The sequence below is a fragment of the Alosa pseudoharengus genome, unplaced genomic scaffold, assembly GCF_046254945.1.
Source record: "Alosa pseudoharengus isolate Yale_2024_CS ecotype anadromous, Long Island Sound unplaced genomic scaffold, YU_APseudo_1.1 YU_APseudo_1.1_scf_15, whole genome shotgun sequence".
NCBI classification, from domain to species: domain Eukaryota; kingdom Metazoa; phylum Chordata; class Actinopteri; order Clupeiformes; family Clupeidae; genus Alosa; species Alosa pseudoharengus.
In genome coordinates this window covers 13,459,025-13,473,604 of record NW_027468620.1, presented here as the reverse complement: position 1 = coordinate 13,473,604, position 14,580 = coordinate 13,459,025, and the positions used below count along the sequence as shown (strand labels likewise).

Genomic DNA, 14,580 nt, shown 5'->3' with positions numbered 1-14,580 from the left:
AGCAAGTACATCACTGACTCGTATCAACATTACTGCATGTGCATGTGTGTCTGTATAGGTGATCTTAACTTGGATACACTCTTTTTTTAAATATATATCTTTATATATATTTCTCTATCCTGTATTTTTTTCTGTATAATCATAATTATACTTCATATATAGATAGCTCTGGATTTTTATACACATTATTCTATAAGTCTGTTGTAGTCCCTCTGTAGTAAACTAGAGCAACAACAACACCTTCCATACGCACAGAGGGACTTGTGTTTGCTGAGTACAACAGACAGTACAGCACTTTTGATCATCAACAGGGATATCTTTTTTGTTGTTGTTTTTTTTTCTAAAAAAAAAAGGAAATCTAAAAAATAAAACATTTAAGAAAAAAATGTTCCCCCAAAGACACCGAGCCTCAACACAGGGGACAACGAGCAGGACGGGACCTGGCCAAACGTCCACGTGTGAAATGAATGGCTTCAGTTCATTGGCTAATCTATTCATTAAATACGAGCAAACTGTACAGGTGCATGCAACACACAAGCTTGCCTACAGTATGTGGAACTAACACACGAGTATGTTCGTCTCTTGTTATTTTTTTTTTAAATTCTCATCCGTCTTGGTTTACAAAATGTGCATGCAGTTCGGGACCGTTCCAGAGACATGCTGGCTCCTCTGGCGAGAAGGAGAGGGTGGCCTTTGTCGTCTTTTATCTCTTTTTTGTATCGAGAAGATCTCTGGACAAAACTCTGGTCTAAACACAACCTGCATTTTACTGCCACATTTAGATGAGGAGAGAGGGGTTATGTGTGTGAATGCTGATTCTTGAGAAACACGTGATACAACAAAACGAAAAGTAGAAAATGAATGGCTTTAAGAAGAGGGGACAAAATCAAGCTTTTTCATTTAGCCTGTTATCTGTTTCTCAAAATGCAATAATTTTCTAATACTCAAAAAGAAAAGTCCAAAATCCAAAAAAAACAAAACAAACCAAAACTGTTCTTGGATTGTAAAAGATCATCAGCGGACCATTCCTGTAATCATATCTGACCTTGATTGGCAATTGCCAAGGCAAAATCACATGTCAATGTGACTGTGATACCATTCTGTGATACCATGGCAACAGCTGAAAGTGGTTTATGCTGAAACTTGGACTGAACATCAACAACCTATTGAAGGACCAGGGCCAGTGGCTTTGCAAGGTCGAGTGCACTTACACTATTGTGTGCACTTGGAACACAATATTCTAAAAACTAAAAGGGAATGACTGATAATTAGACAAATTAGAAAACTTACGGAAGAGGCTTCCCATAACTGCTCAGTATGTTACTTATGTTTGGAAACAAATGTCAGGAAACATAACACAGGTCTTCACATTCCACGCGTGTATGTGTGTGTGTGTGTGTGTGTGTGCGTGCGCAATGTATGTATGTATGTATGTATGTATGTATGTATGTATGTATGGTTGTATGTATGGTTTGTCTATGTGTGTGTGTGCCCCTGTACCAAGATACAAGTACAGTGAGAAGGCAAAGCAGTTGGAGAGATCTTCTGTAAACAGACTTGTTAAGGTCAGCATCTACCATAGGGGGACCGGGGCCTATTGACATTTGACCTGTGGTACAACCCCTGGAAAGGAGGGGTCTCTCAGTCTTACAGTGGCCTGCCTCACTTTCTGTAGCCCTGTCTTGACTGTCCCAAACACACCCACACTCCTTATATGGCAAGGAGGAAGAAAGAACATGATGATGTCACTGACACTGTTGACCAAGAGTCAGCCATCACTACTTTGACTGACCAGTTTGATTGTTTAGTCACGGTGACTGAATGGAACAAGGTCACATTCAGCATGAATGAAGCCAGCAACAAAAAAACAAAAAACAAAATAAAATCAAACCTCGACAGACCTGCAGAGAAAAGACAAAAATGGCAAAGAGAGCCAAAATATAAGGGGTGGAGAAGTGATTGTCAGGCTCCAGTGAAAGCTTTGATCGTGATTCTGGTTTGTCTCTCAGGGCTCTGATTGTTGCCACAGGTGTGTGTCCTTGGTCCGCTTAGGTAGACCTGGGGGGGTGGGAGAGGGGATCCTGCCTCCCCCTTCACTAGGACCGAACGCCTGGCGGCACTGAAGAACTATCGAGTGATGTTTGGGAAGCCCGTCGGGTAAGTGGAGCTAACGTAGGGTCCACCAATGAGGAAGGAGGAAAGAGTTTGTACCAGCCAATCACTGTGCTTGAAAGGTCCAGCTCCTTCAATAGGATCTGTGCAACTCCCATAAAGCATTTGTGGTCCATTCGCCCGTAGTCGCCCCAAACTATGACCTGGGAGGGATTGAGTGGATATTGTGTCAACAAAACACAAACAAATCCAGTAACGTTAATTAATAGCAAACACATACACTGTAAAACAAAAAGCTAATAAACAGGAAAACTGCACATTTTGTGCCAGTACAATAACCGCACATTTAATGGAAAGTTAATTTAATGGAAAGTTCCTTAAAATAACAAGAATATATAAATTAGATTAATTTTACAGACTCAATTTCCGGATTAAAAATGCAAGACATTACATAAAGAGTGCACAACAATACATACAGATAAATGACTATCCCAAGTGATTAAAGCACATACAGATGATTGCTCCAATGTTTCCAAAAGAAGGAAGTATATCTTGAGTTGCTTAGTGTAGGGTCAGTTAAGGCCATTATAACTGAATTCCTTGACTCAGTTAATCGACACATGAATCTGTACATAAAGTTCCTCAGCACAGTATGAAAGGTGAGAACACTACCAATCACTAACAAATATCTGGCACTTGACCACCTTGGACACCACAACAAGATTCTAAGTGCATCATTATATGTCACCTAATGCTACCCCCATACATCAGAAGACTTTAACAAGATTTGGGAACGATTCTTGAAAAATTGGAGTATTTTAACTAATGCTTTATTTATTAACTAATTCAAGCTTTACTGAAAAGACTACAATCTTTCAAGAATCTTTCCCAAACCTTGTCAAAGTCTTCTGGTGTAAGGATGGCTTTAATTGTATTCAACTTTGCTTTACTATAGCCACGCCACAGTAAAGCTGTACATTTACTTTTTCACAGATCTTTACAGTATAGACCTCATTGGGGAGAAAACATGGCAAACAAACCACTGAGGGAATATAACATTTAGAGAACTGACCTGTAAAACTTTACCCTGCGGACTCTCGTCAAAAAGCAGCGCTTGCTGGTATAACGGGTCAAGTGTTTTTCGTGCAATCTTGGTTTTCTTTTTGGCTTTACACACCCCGTTATCCAACAAGTAGACCTTGACATAGGGAGCTGTAAGAGGAGAGACACAGAGGCACAGGCTTAGTAAGAGTGACCACAGCTTCCTGTGAGATACAATCCGGTTAAGTTGTGATGCAATAATGTGCCGATAATTCTTTTTCCGGGTCCAACTGAGCCCAGAGCGGCTCGTTTTTCCTATAGACAGTAAAATAAACTATTTCTTTCCGCTATTTAAAGTAGCCTACAAGAACATTTTCACGGAGGCCTGGACATTACCCGTGATTATATCTAGATAGATAGATAGATAGATAGATAGATAGATACTTTATTGATCCCCAAGGGGAAATTCAAAGAAAATTCAAATTCATCTTCTGATCGCACAGCTACAGTAATTATTCTGTTCGAGTCAAGCGATTCTTTTTTACCCTGACTAAAACGAAGGTGATGGTGATAAGGTTTTACAGATTGTGAAAACAGGCTGGCGGCACTAGTAGACTTTTTTATACGAAAGAGCTGTTAGGCTGAAATGACATATGATGTCAGACCTAATAACTGAATACCAGTTAGAGGCAGGATTTATCTCATGGCCATGAGTTTCTACATACAAAATATAGCCTGTCCTCTGAGACGTCCATGCAGACAGGAGGAGAGCTCTCACCTGGGAGGTTTTTGGATCCTGGTTTGGGTGTAAGGCCACGGGCCCTAATCACCTCCACCTCCAGCTGACCTTTCTTGTCCATCAGGCCAATCTGGATGTCTCCTGTAGGAACGAGAGAGAGATAGAGAGAGAGAAAGAGAGAGAATATAAAAAGAGGATAAGAGAGAGGGAGAGAAGACCTTCAATTAAAAACTGCTTCTAAAACTGAAAATAGATGTTCACTTTTCTAACTACAATTGTGTTGTCAAAGCATACAAAAATAAATACAGGTAGATAGATTCAAAAATAACAATGATATTATTACTATTAATAATGTTAATGTTATATAAAAAGATAATGAAGATAAACAAAACTAAATGTTTTTTTTCCTACAATACAGGTTTTGTGTTGAGTCCCTGAATCCTATGTGATTATTGTCACTCTTCCACTGTTACTCACCCATGGCGGGCGTGGCCAGGGTTTGTCTCCCCACCAGCTGACCAGGACCCAGGCCGTCCAGGAAGTCGCTGAACTGACTGTCAGCCCCGAGCCTCATCCCTGAGAAGATCAGACTGGACACACACACACACACACACACACACAGACTGAGTGGCCCGTACTCACCAAGCTGTCCTGGCATGCGGACCATCCAGCAAGCACAACAACATCGTCAAAACACACTGGGAAAACTCCAATGTTACGCTGCGCATGTGAGATGATACTGAGGCTCTGGTGAAAGGCCTGCGTATTCTGAGAGCTCTTGCAAGTGAAAAATCGGAAATGCAAGTGCTATGTTGAGCACACTGAAAATTGGCGTTCTCCCAGTCAGGAGAGGAGATGTATCAAGGCAACTTAAACTGAAATATATAATAATACTGCAACATGCGATTTGATGTGAATAATGCCATTTTCATCAACCTTTGTCACATTTTACCTTATGTAAGTTGATCCATCCAATTCTAGTGAATTCTGATTTTGTGCAAATTTTGTGCAAATTTTGTGCAAGTCTTTCCACTCTGTTTAGGCAGTGGGCAATATTTGACTACCATTGCCACCACTGTGTCTCTGAGTGAGCGATTGAAAACAATTACCACCAGCTTCCAGCTGACACTGGGCTCCTTGACTTGTGTTAACTTCTCTGTGAACAGCTGCCTTCTCTGGCTGAGGCCTGATGGCTGACACATCAGCAGGGCCCAAAGATGGACAGAGCCTCAGAAGCAGCACTCCTCTCCTTTTCTATGCCGCCCTTCTTTCTTTTTCTCCATCTCTTTCTCTCTCTCTCTCTCTCTCTCTCTCTGGTTGAGGTATTTAAGACATGTCCTGCGTTCCAGCTCGTCAGCTCTGTAGTAATGCAACCTACGTTCCCTTTGAAGCCAGCGCTCGTTTCCATGACCTCACCCGCACAAGAATGCTGGGCCAGAGGTGCCAGCTGTGGTCATGCTAGCGAGCAACCATATGAGATATGAGAGAGCCCCTGCTCATACAGTTGTGTCTCTGTGTGTGTGTGTGTGTGTGTGTGTGTGCGTGACTGTGTGTGTGTGCGTGAGTGTGTGTATATGTGTGCCTGCTTGTGTGTGGTTGTATGTGTGTGTGTGTGTGTATCTGTTTGTATGAGCATAATGTGTGTGTATGTGTGTGTATGTGTACTATATATGTATCTGTTTGTATGAGCATGTGTAAGCCCGCATGTATGTATGAGTAAGTGTGTGTGTGTGTGTGTGTATGTGTGTGTGTGTATGTGTGTGTGCGCGTGCATTCAGAAAACAACAAGTGGTCTGGTTAATATGATCATAATTAGCTTCAAATGGCAGTGCCATCCCCCCACATCTGTCTTGGCATAGGCTGGCTGAAGGACTGAAGTCAGCTGTGATTGACAGCCGGCTGGACGCGGGCAGTTTATTTCAGTCTGGCCACTCCGACAGCTGTCTGGGGCAGAGGGGGCCTCGGGCTGATGGATGATGCGTGTTTTAATTATGGGATGGAGAGAGGGGAGGTCAAGTGGCCTTGAAGAAGCAGCGTGATTAATGTCCCGACAATAATGTTAATGATTGCTTTGTCCGAAGGACGGACGAGAGGGGAAACACGCTGCACAATCTGTGTTTCTTGCTGGATACCAAAACCTCTGCTGAATAGCTCGTGAAACGATCAATCAAAGCGATCAAGCCATTTCATGATCACTTTGTATAAGAAGCTCTCTGACGACATGTAGAAGTGCAATACACCAGACGTGACATGTTGGTATAACCAGCTGAGCCCTGAATGCCTAAGTCAGGATCCTCTAGTATTCAGTGTCACATGAGTCTGATCTGTGTGATGGAGCAGATTAAGATGGTACTGGCTCAGCAGAGTAAAAAGGCTGCCGTGTTCCCATCTCACTTGTTCACACATCCAGCTGGATTCTCTGTTTTCATTTTGCTTTGTCACATTCTCTCTGCAAGAATAGGGAATGATTACAAAGTAGACAAGGTCACCGCCACACCGACATAAACCATGAAATGAGAAACTGTAGCGTTGAGATTCCTATCCCAATTCTGTGCAGAATACACAATAGGAAGGAAATCACGATGAATAATGGGAGTGACGACGACACATTCAGCAGTAAGTCATTCCATGACCATTAAATCACCTTCGTTTGGACTTATCAGAAAAATCTGCCAGCTGAGGTCCACTCACCCCATCATATCCTGGGGAGGACTTGTATTAAGTAAAGAGTAGTCACACACTTTTTTCTCTTCCTCAACATTTATTTTGATTAAGTTATACTTACTTATATTATAAATAATATATATAATATATATAGTATATGTATTATATACTTACTATATATTATAAATACTTACTGGTATATAAGTATTATTTACAATTTACAACAAGTGTTAATACATACCGGTAGTGAGAAAGAGAAAAGAGCATGCAGCCACTCTGTCTTTACTTATGATGGCATCCTGGTCAGCACCTTTATCCAGGTGTGTGTTCTATAGCTATACTTTTTCCAGGACTTTTACTCTGAAACAGGAAGTGCTGACTGGACGCCCATACTCACTTCCCCTCAGAGCTGTAGCTGTTCATGCTGCCGTCGGTGGACTCGCGGCTGGCCTGGCGGGCCATGGCGTTGCGCGGGTACTCCACCGCCATGCCCGTCTCCTGGCTACGTTGGATACCACCCTGACTCCCCTTGGTCTTCTGCTGCTTCTGGGCAGCTTCTAAAGGGGAATCACACAAATACAAAATGGCTGGTGACATTTGTGTGTGTGTGTACTCATATGCACACACATACACTGATACACACACACACATACACACCATCCACAACATATTGACAGAGGAAACACAGCTAATGGTTAGCCGTGGTTTGTTAGCCAAACTTATAAGTATACTCTTGATCCCATGAGGGAATTTTGGTCTCTGCATTTATCCCAATCCGTGAATTAGTGAAACACAAACAGCACACAGTGAACACACAGTGAGGTGAAGCACACACTAACCTGGAGCAGTGAGCTGCCTGCTACAGCAGCGCTCGGGGAGCAGTGAGGGGTTACAGTAGGTCCCATGCTCAAGGGCACTTCAGCCGTGAATGTGGGCATGGGAGAGCAGTGCTCACATTTTTCCTACTGGGTCGGGGATCGAACTGGCAACCCTTCGGTTACAAGCCGAAGCCCTAACCAGTAAGCCACGGCTGCCCCTCAACTTGCACCACAGGAGTTGACCTCAACTTGCACCACAGGAGTTGACCTCAACTTGCACCACAGGAGTTGACTTGCCATACGCATGTCAGCTCCTGCAGTGCCTTCGCTTGCCTATTTCCACAGACGCATCCCATCCCCAGCCCCCATCCCAACCCCACCCTTGGCAATTGATGGCACATCGTTCAGAAGAACTAGCAGCTCTAGAGGATGCAAATGGCACGCTTGAGAGGGTTCTTGGCCAGGCTGGTTTGTTCCAGCCCAAGAATGTTACAAAAGAAGCAAAGTGCAGATTTTATACCCCACCCACCCACCTGCACATCATGCAACCGTCAGTCAAAGCCGGCAGTCTGGTGCATGAAAGGCAGACTGAACAAATTGTGGCGAAGGCCTGCCGTGAAATCTCTTATGAGCTGTGTGTGTGTGTGTGTGTGTGTGTGTGTGTACGTGTGTGTGTGATAGGCACCCAATATTAATTTGCCAGAATATTTTTAGAATGTGATTTATGGGGAACTGAGGGCATTTTTGAAATACAAATACAAATAATTGTACAAATTCTGAATGGTGTGAGTGTGTGTGTGATAGAAACCAAATATTCATTTGCCAGAACATTTTTCAAATGTGATTTTTGGGGAGAACTGAAGGCATTTTTGAAATACATATTGAATGAAGTTTGTATGTGTGTGTGTGTATGTGTGTTGGGGTGGAGGGGTGCAAGGATATGTGTGTATGAGATAATAATAGATAAACACACATATTTAGTGTTTGCCAGGCCTGATTGGAGACACATGACCTGTTGCAATGACTCATCGGAGCTCGCTGGCTGGAGGCTGCTCCGTGCCCTTGTCAACCCAGACAAATGAGCGCAATCTCACGGGCACCTAAAAATACACAGCTCTGCGTGAATCACCGCGCTTGGCAGGACGCTGTCCGGTCGTTCCCACTGGCTCACTGCTCTTTGCACGCTTCTTCAGGGAAACAGGGATATAATTATAAGCCGCCGAGATCCAATATTGTTGTTTTATGGCAGCCGGCTTGGCCGCTGCGCTGCGCCATGCCTCGACCTGTTCCTGTTCGGGATCTGATCACCATGTGAGAACCAGCGAGAGACTGGTAGTGGAACGGACCACCTGCTGCGGGCCAGCGGAGATCTTTAAAAGGACTGATTTATAGGAGCTCCGCAGCCTAGCTCGCCATCTGATTTATCATCCGATGGGCCTTTTAAGATATTATCTAGAGGTCTGTCAGTCACTGAAGCCAAGAATGCTTCCCCCCCCACTCTCCATTTTCACATATATATATATATATATGAGGGAAAAAACAAATATATATATATATATTTGGAAATATATTTGGAAATCCATTTATTAAAACATAAATAGACTGCTCTTGAAATATACGATTTTAAACAACGCCAGAAGCGACTTCAAAGGTATTCATCTACATTACATCTGATTAGTGCCCAGTGTTGATCTTGGGATGACAGGCTTCTCGGCTGCCAGTGCCTGCTGTCTTTGATTACCTATCTGCCGTATCCGAGCCAAAAGCAAGGCAGGGTATCTCTACTGCATACAATCTGAGGGACATAGATCTCTCCTCCTGCCTAACAGATGGAGAAAGAGAGACAGATGTCTTTACAGTAGGAGCTCAGAGAGAGTAAGACATGTTTCTGTGGTACAGCAGATCTAATTGGAGCCTTTTAGGCTGCGACAAGCACCCTTACAGTCCACTCAGTGAAAATGAGATATATTCATGGAATGTACTAATGAGATCAATAATAAATGTTAGATTTATGCAATGTGCTTGCAGCAGCAAAGCATCCAAGAACAAAATGTTAAGATGCTGCCTTTTCCATACTGTGCACTGCCAGACTTCTACTACATACAGTACACTCTCAAAGGCAGGTATGCCATTTTTAAAGACCCCCTTCCAACAGAAACTTTTCAACATTTTTAACTAGGGCTGTCAAAAAAACTGATTCATTTCGATTAATTAATTTGAGAAAAAAAATAACTGATTAAAAAAAATTAGTGCAGATTAATCGATTCCGTATGACCTTTGCCCCCGAGCCGTTCTAGTCAGTAAAAATTAGACTGTAAAATGAAGGAGAGAGAAGAAAACGTGCTGCCTGGATCATTGATTGGAACATTTACTTTTAAAAAACGGCCTGATGGTGTTGATAAAAAATAAAGTGTTGAAAATAAAGTCCGCTGCAATGTCTGCAGCAAGGAATTTGCATATCACCGGAGTTCATCAACTCTATAGTCGCACATCAATGCAAAGAAATAAGTGTTGACATTGAGGGGAGTGTTAATTTATTTTCATTGTGTCCCCTAGGTTATATCTGTGGCCTGAAATGCCTTGTATGTGAAAAAAAAACTTCTTCCCGAAGCACTTTATTTTGAATTTATTTGAATTTGAAGCACTTTGAATTTATTTCCTCAGTATATTAGGTCATATCATAGATTATTATGGCAATTATTTGAACAGTGAAAATAATAATAAAAGAGTTTTTGAACTTTAATGTCACTAATGCTGATTATTCAATGATTCATTTGAAGTTAAATATTTAAAATACTTTTACAGCAAAAATTATATATGCGATTAATTTAGATTAATTAATCACAGAGTATGTAATTAATTAGATAAAAAAATGTAATCGATTGACAGCCCTATTTTTAACATGTCCATTGGGTGCTTTTTATGTGTTACAGCTCATATCATGAGTGAAATAAAAAGTAAACATGTTTGAGTATTTCTCATTCAGATGGGCAGTGCATCAAACTAATGAATCAGAAGAGCCTGTTGTTGTTACATGACAATGAAGGGAACCCAATCTTGACTGACTTGCAGAGTGAAGTTTTCTAAATATTTTTTGAAAATAGCTACCGCATTAGCACATTTAGCAAGCAAGCTAATGTGTCAGAGTTAGCAGCCTACATTAACATAACACTGTTGATTGCTATTTGATGATAAGTACCTATTAGCCGAGTATCTACTATACGACCGTTGAGTTTGTTGAAGACACTACAATTCTGATGCATGAAATTATAGGAGATGATTTCTTTTCTTTTGCATTTTCTTCATGGAAAAAAACCCATCTTATTTCCTCAAAGGTACATATATTCATGACTTTTTCTTTATGAGTTGATCAATGGCAGTAATGGCAGGAGTGTGACTTTAAGGAATTGTCTACTCTCTGATCTGTAATAAAAAACTGGATTACAGATTAGGAGTCCATCCTAAATGAGTCTTATCTAGCACAATCGACGGCATAAAGAGAGACACATCTCTGCAAACACTGAGAGCTGACAGCATGGAAACTGAATTCTTGTCAAAGGAGAAGTCAAACATGCACGAGGAGGACAAATGGTTTCAGTGGGTCATCTAAACCACGCCACCGCTGCCATATAGGGCATACGGAGTTGTCAGCACACACACATGGCCATTTGAAAATGTAAACACAAGAGGGTACACAGTGTGTCGCTGACCCTGTAAAAAAAATCTTGGTTTATCCAGTGCCCCGTAGAAACACAGTTTCAGATTCACAGTTCCAAACAATATGCTGTATGCTTAGAACTAGTCTACCTGCAAAACATCAAAAGTGTTTTCTATTTTCTACATCTAAAAGGGTTATTGAGGTAGAGATACCAGCACAGATGCCAGCTTCTGTTTAATTTCACAGGGATTTGTCCTTATCCCAAAACTTTGCTTTGCCAACTCTGACTACATCATTGGCAACAGCCATGCCAAAACATGCCCATACTTAATTAAATATTGTTTGTCAATCATGTCAAATCAATTAAACAGTGCAAGAGAACAGTTTACTCAACAGCGGTGGCATACACATTAATCTATCGTCGAGATACATGCAAGAGTGTACGTGATTGGGCCACGCACGTAGGGGGCAGTGACGGCTTGCCCGATTGGCCGACTTGCCTGTCTGGCTGAGCTGGGAGGTGCTGCGGCTGAGGCGGGATGGCAGGCCCACGATGGCGACCACACGGGCACTCAGGCTGGAGCGGCGCTTCTTGCCGCTACCGTCGTTGCCGTCGGCTAGCATGCCCAGCGCCGTGTCCGACTGGCTGCCGTCGGTGCGCTCCATGGAGTAGATCTCGCCACTCACGCTCGTGCTCTTCTGCATGCTCCGGCCCGACGGGCGCATGTGACGACTGCAGAAAAGGTCAAGTTAGGAAGAAGTTACGCCAGAGGTAGTACAGGGGAGTCCAACCAGCATCCACATGACACCCAGGGGTTATAGTGGGGGGGGAACGGGGAGAAACGCAGTTCCGCCACCTCAGATAAATTAATAATAAATATATTATTTTATACCAACGATATAGCGCGATGATATTGTTCAAATAAATGGTGAGTTAATTTTTCACGTGTACAGAGGTGACCAAGAAGCTAGCAATTCTTGTCCAAAAAGTATTGCTACACCATGATACTCAATATGTTGTCCAACGGTGAGTAATTTTTCCCCGTTGCACCGACACTGCCAAATCCCACTTTAACCACTGATGACACCCAATGTTGGGGGTTTATATGGAATCTCAGAAACATTCAGAAACAGATCAACAACATCCGTGATATCTGCCCACCTGAAGATTTTATCTCAGAGATCCAAAAAATAAACAGATAACACACACCAGCAGTGCCGCTGACAGATTTACAACCGACTGCACTGATTTTTTGATTTATCATTCACAAAAAGAGAGAGGAAGTGCAAGCTTTGACAAGAAACATACCACCAACGCACACTGGCTTTTCATTCCTCTCATTCTTCATGACTTTTTATGAGAGCTGTGTGAATTTTTACACACTGCTTCAATGACCAGAGAGAAGGGACTGGAAAACGCATTGACCAGTCTTAACTTTTGTTAAACAATCTGTATCATTTCTGGTAAAGGATTGAAACACAAGTGCTCCATATCAGTATAACAAGGGTATTAAACTATATTTAGTCTCTCAGGGCAAATCCACACCACTTGTCAAACTGACAAGAAAATCATAACACACACACACACACACACATTACATTACACATTACACACATTGCCACATTACATTCTCTGTCAACATCCATTTATAACTATTCATTATAAATACAATCATGTAGGGACACAAATTTCAACCACAACACAAAACTTTTAGGGGTTATATTCACACCAGTGAGGTGTGAAAAATGACCTCTTCACCAATTGACCTTTTGACATTTACCTCGAGTCCCCTTCATCCGAGTGCCTTTCCAGCAGCTCGTCATCTGTCCCATTCACTTTCCACGTTATCCTCCTCTCTCTCCTCTCCTCCCCCTCACAGCCCTCTAAAGACTTAGACCTGAACAAGTTGGCCGCCACACCAAGAGCGTGTGTACGTGGAGTGGACACAGTAGCGCAGGCATCGATCACACAAATGGTACCAAGAACAGCATGCATGCAGTAAAGAATGAAAAAAAGAAACACATGAGACCGCTGCAGGAAATTAAAGAAAAGCCATGATGCCAAACAGACGATGACACAGCCAAAACAGATGATGCCGCAAAAACATGCATTGTATCAAATGTGTGCTAGGATCTCACATAATTTATACAGTGATGGAAAAACAAAATCGCAAAACAAAAACTTAAAGCTGCAGTTGGCAAGTCTGACAGATTGACAAAATTTTGAATGTTTACAATTCTCATGCCCCTCGCCCACTACCACCGAGCACCCTCTCATCGAGTTTGTGCTCGTCAGTGCGCACCAGACTGCACCAGACTGTGATTGACAGTCAGATCTCACACAGCCCTGCTCTGATTGGACCAGAAGAACTGGGAGCTGTGGATTTTTGCAAAACAAATAGGTGAAGGTAGAAGTGCGGGTTTTTTTCTAAAACTGGCTGATTTATGTTGTTCTTTTGGAGCATAGTGTTGGTTTCAGTGAATATGATAAAAAAAAAATTGCCAACTGCAGCTTTAAGAGGGCTTAATTGCGGAAACAGAAAGCAATATTGAATATAAGGCCCAAGGCACTTCCCAACAATCGCTCTAGTCTGAGGAAGAGTCATGGGAACATCACTCGAAACATCACTACAAGTAAAAAACTCTTAAATGGGAGCTCCCTAGCGTGTGAGTCATCTCTTATGTCTTATCCTGCACCCATCAAAATGGCTTCTGGGGATGTGTGTGTCCTCTCACTGTTTTTCTAGCTCAACTATCATTGTAACCAGTAATGTCCAGCGTCTGTCTGACCTGAGTCTCCCTCGGGGCCGTTCTGACTGGATGGACATGTAGCTGGTGCTACTGATCCGAGAGGCACTGCTGGCTCGAGAGATGGCTGACACATCGCTGACATCACTGTCCGAGGACTTGTGGGATACGTTGTCACAGCTCCGCCGCTGGTCTTTGTAAAGCTGCAGAGGTGAACGATGAACGAGGTTATTACAGTATATATACTATAAGTATATATACTCTTTTGATCCCGTGAGGGAAATTTGGTCTCTGCATTCATCCCAATCCGTGAATTAGTGAAACACACTCAGCACACAGTGAACACTAGGAACTAAACAATGTTATTTAACCAATGTACACAATTACAACGGTTACAGATACAACTCAAGTCTTGGCCAAGTAGAATACTAAATAACAGCTCTAATAGAACTGTGAAAACATGAAACATCATGTTAAAATAATTTCCTGATTTTTTTCTGCATGCAGAAAAAATACAGAAAGTTCATGCACTAATAAGAGAAATACTGAAAAAATACCAGCCCTTGATATACTGTACACTGACTATGAAGAAGTAGGTTAAAGGACAGAGGAGTCCATTCACTGCTCACCTCTTGTTTACTCTTCAGCGCCCTCTCCAGGTCCTGGCTGGCACTGGAGGGGCCTGGCGTTCTATAGGAATGTACTTTCATCTTTCGAGCTCGCTCCTCTGCTGCGAGGGCTGCAGGGAAGCAAAGGCATTTTCAAACATGAAATTGTATGTTACAGCTCAGTGAGCTCAC

General features: G+C 42.4%; 1 protein-coding gene across 1 annotated transcript in view; it reads right to left on the bottom strand.

Moving 5' to 3' along the window:
- Positions 1–2,096: 2,096 nt before the first annotated feature.
- The window catches only part of rims1a (regulating synaptic membrane exocytosis 1a), a 101,990-nt gene continuing 89,506 nt past the window's right edge, over positions 2,097–14,580 (bottom strand). The window contains exons 27-34 of the mRNA XM_076286428.1: positions 14,410–14,519; positions 13,823–13,983; positions 11,533–11,765; positions 6,954–7,113; positions 4,370–4,482; positions 3,932–4,033; positions 3,185–3,324; positions 2,097–2,315 (exon numbers count right to left, since the gene is read on the bottom strand). Coding sequence (XP_076142543.1) covers positions 2,097–2,315; positions 3,185–3,324; positions 3,932–4,033; positions 4,370–4,482; positions 6,954–7,113; positions 11,533–11,765; positions 13,823–13,983; positions 14,410–14,519 — 1,238 coding nt within the window. The remainder of the gene's footprint in view (positions 2,316–3,184; positions 3,325–3,931; positions 4,034–4,369; positions 4,483–6,953; positions 7,114–11,532; positions 11,766–13,822; positions 13,984–14,409; positions 14,520–14,580) is intronic.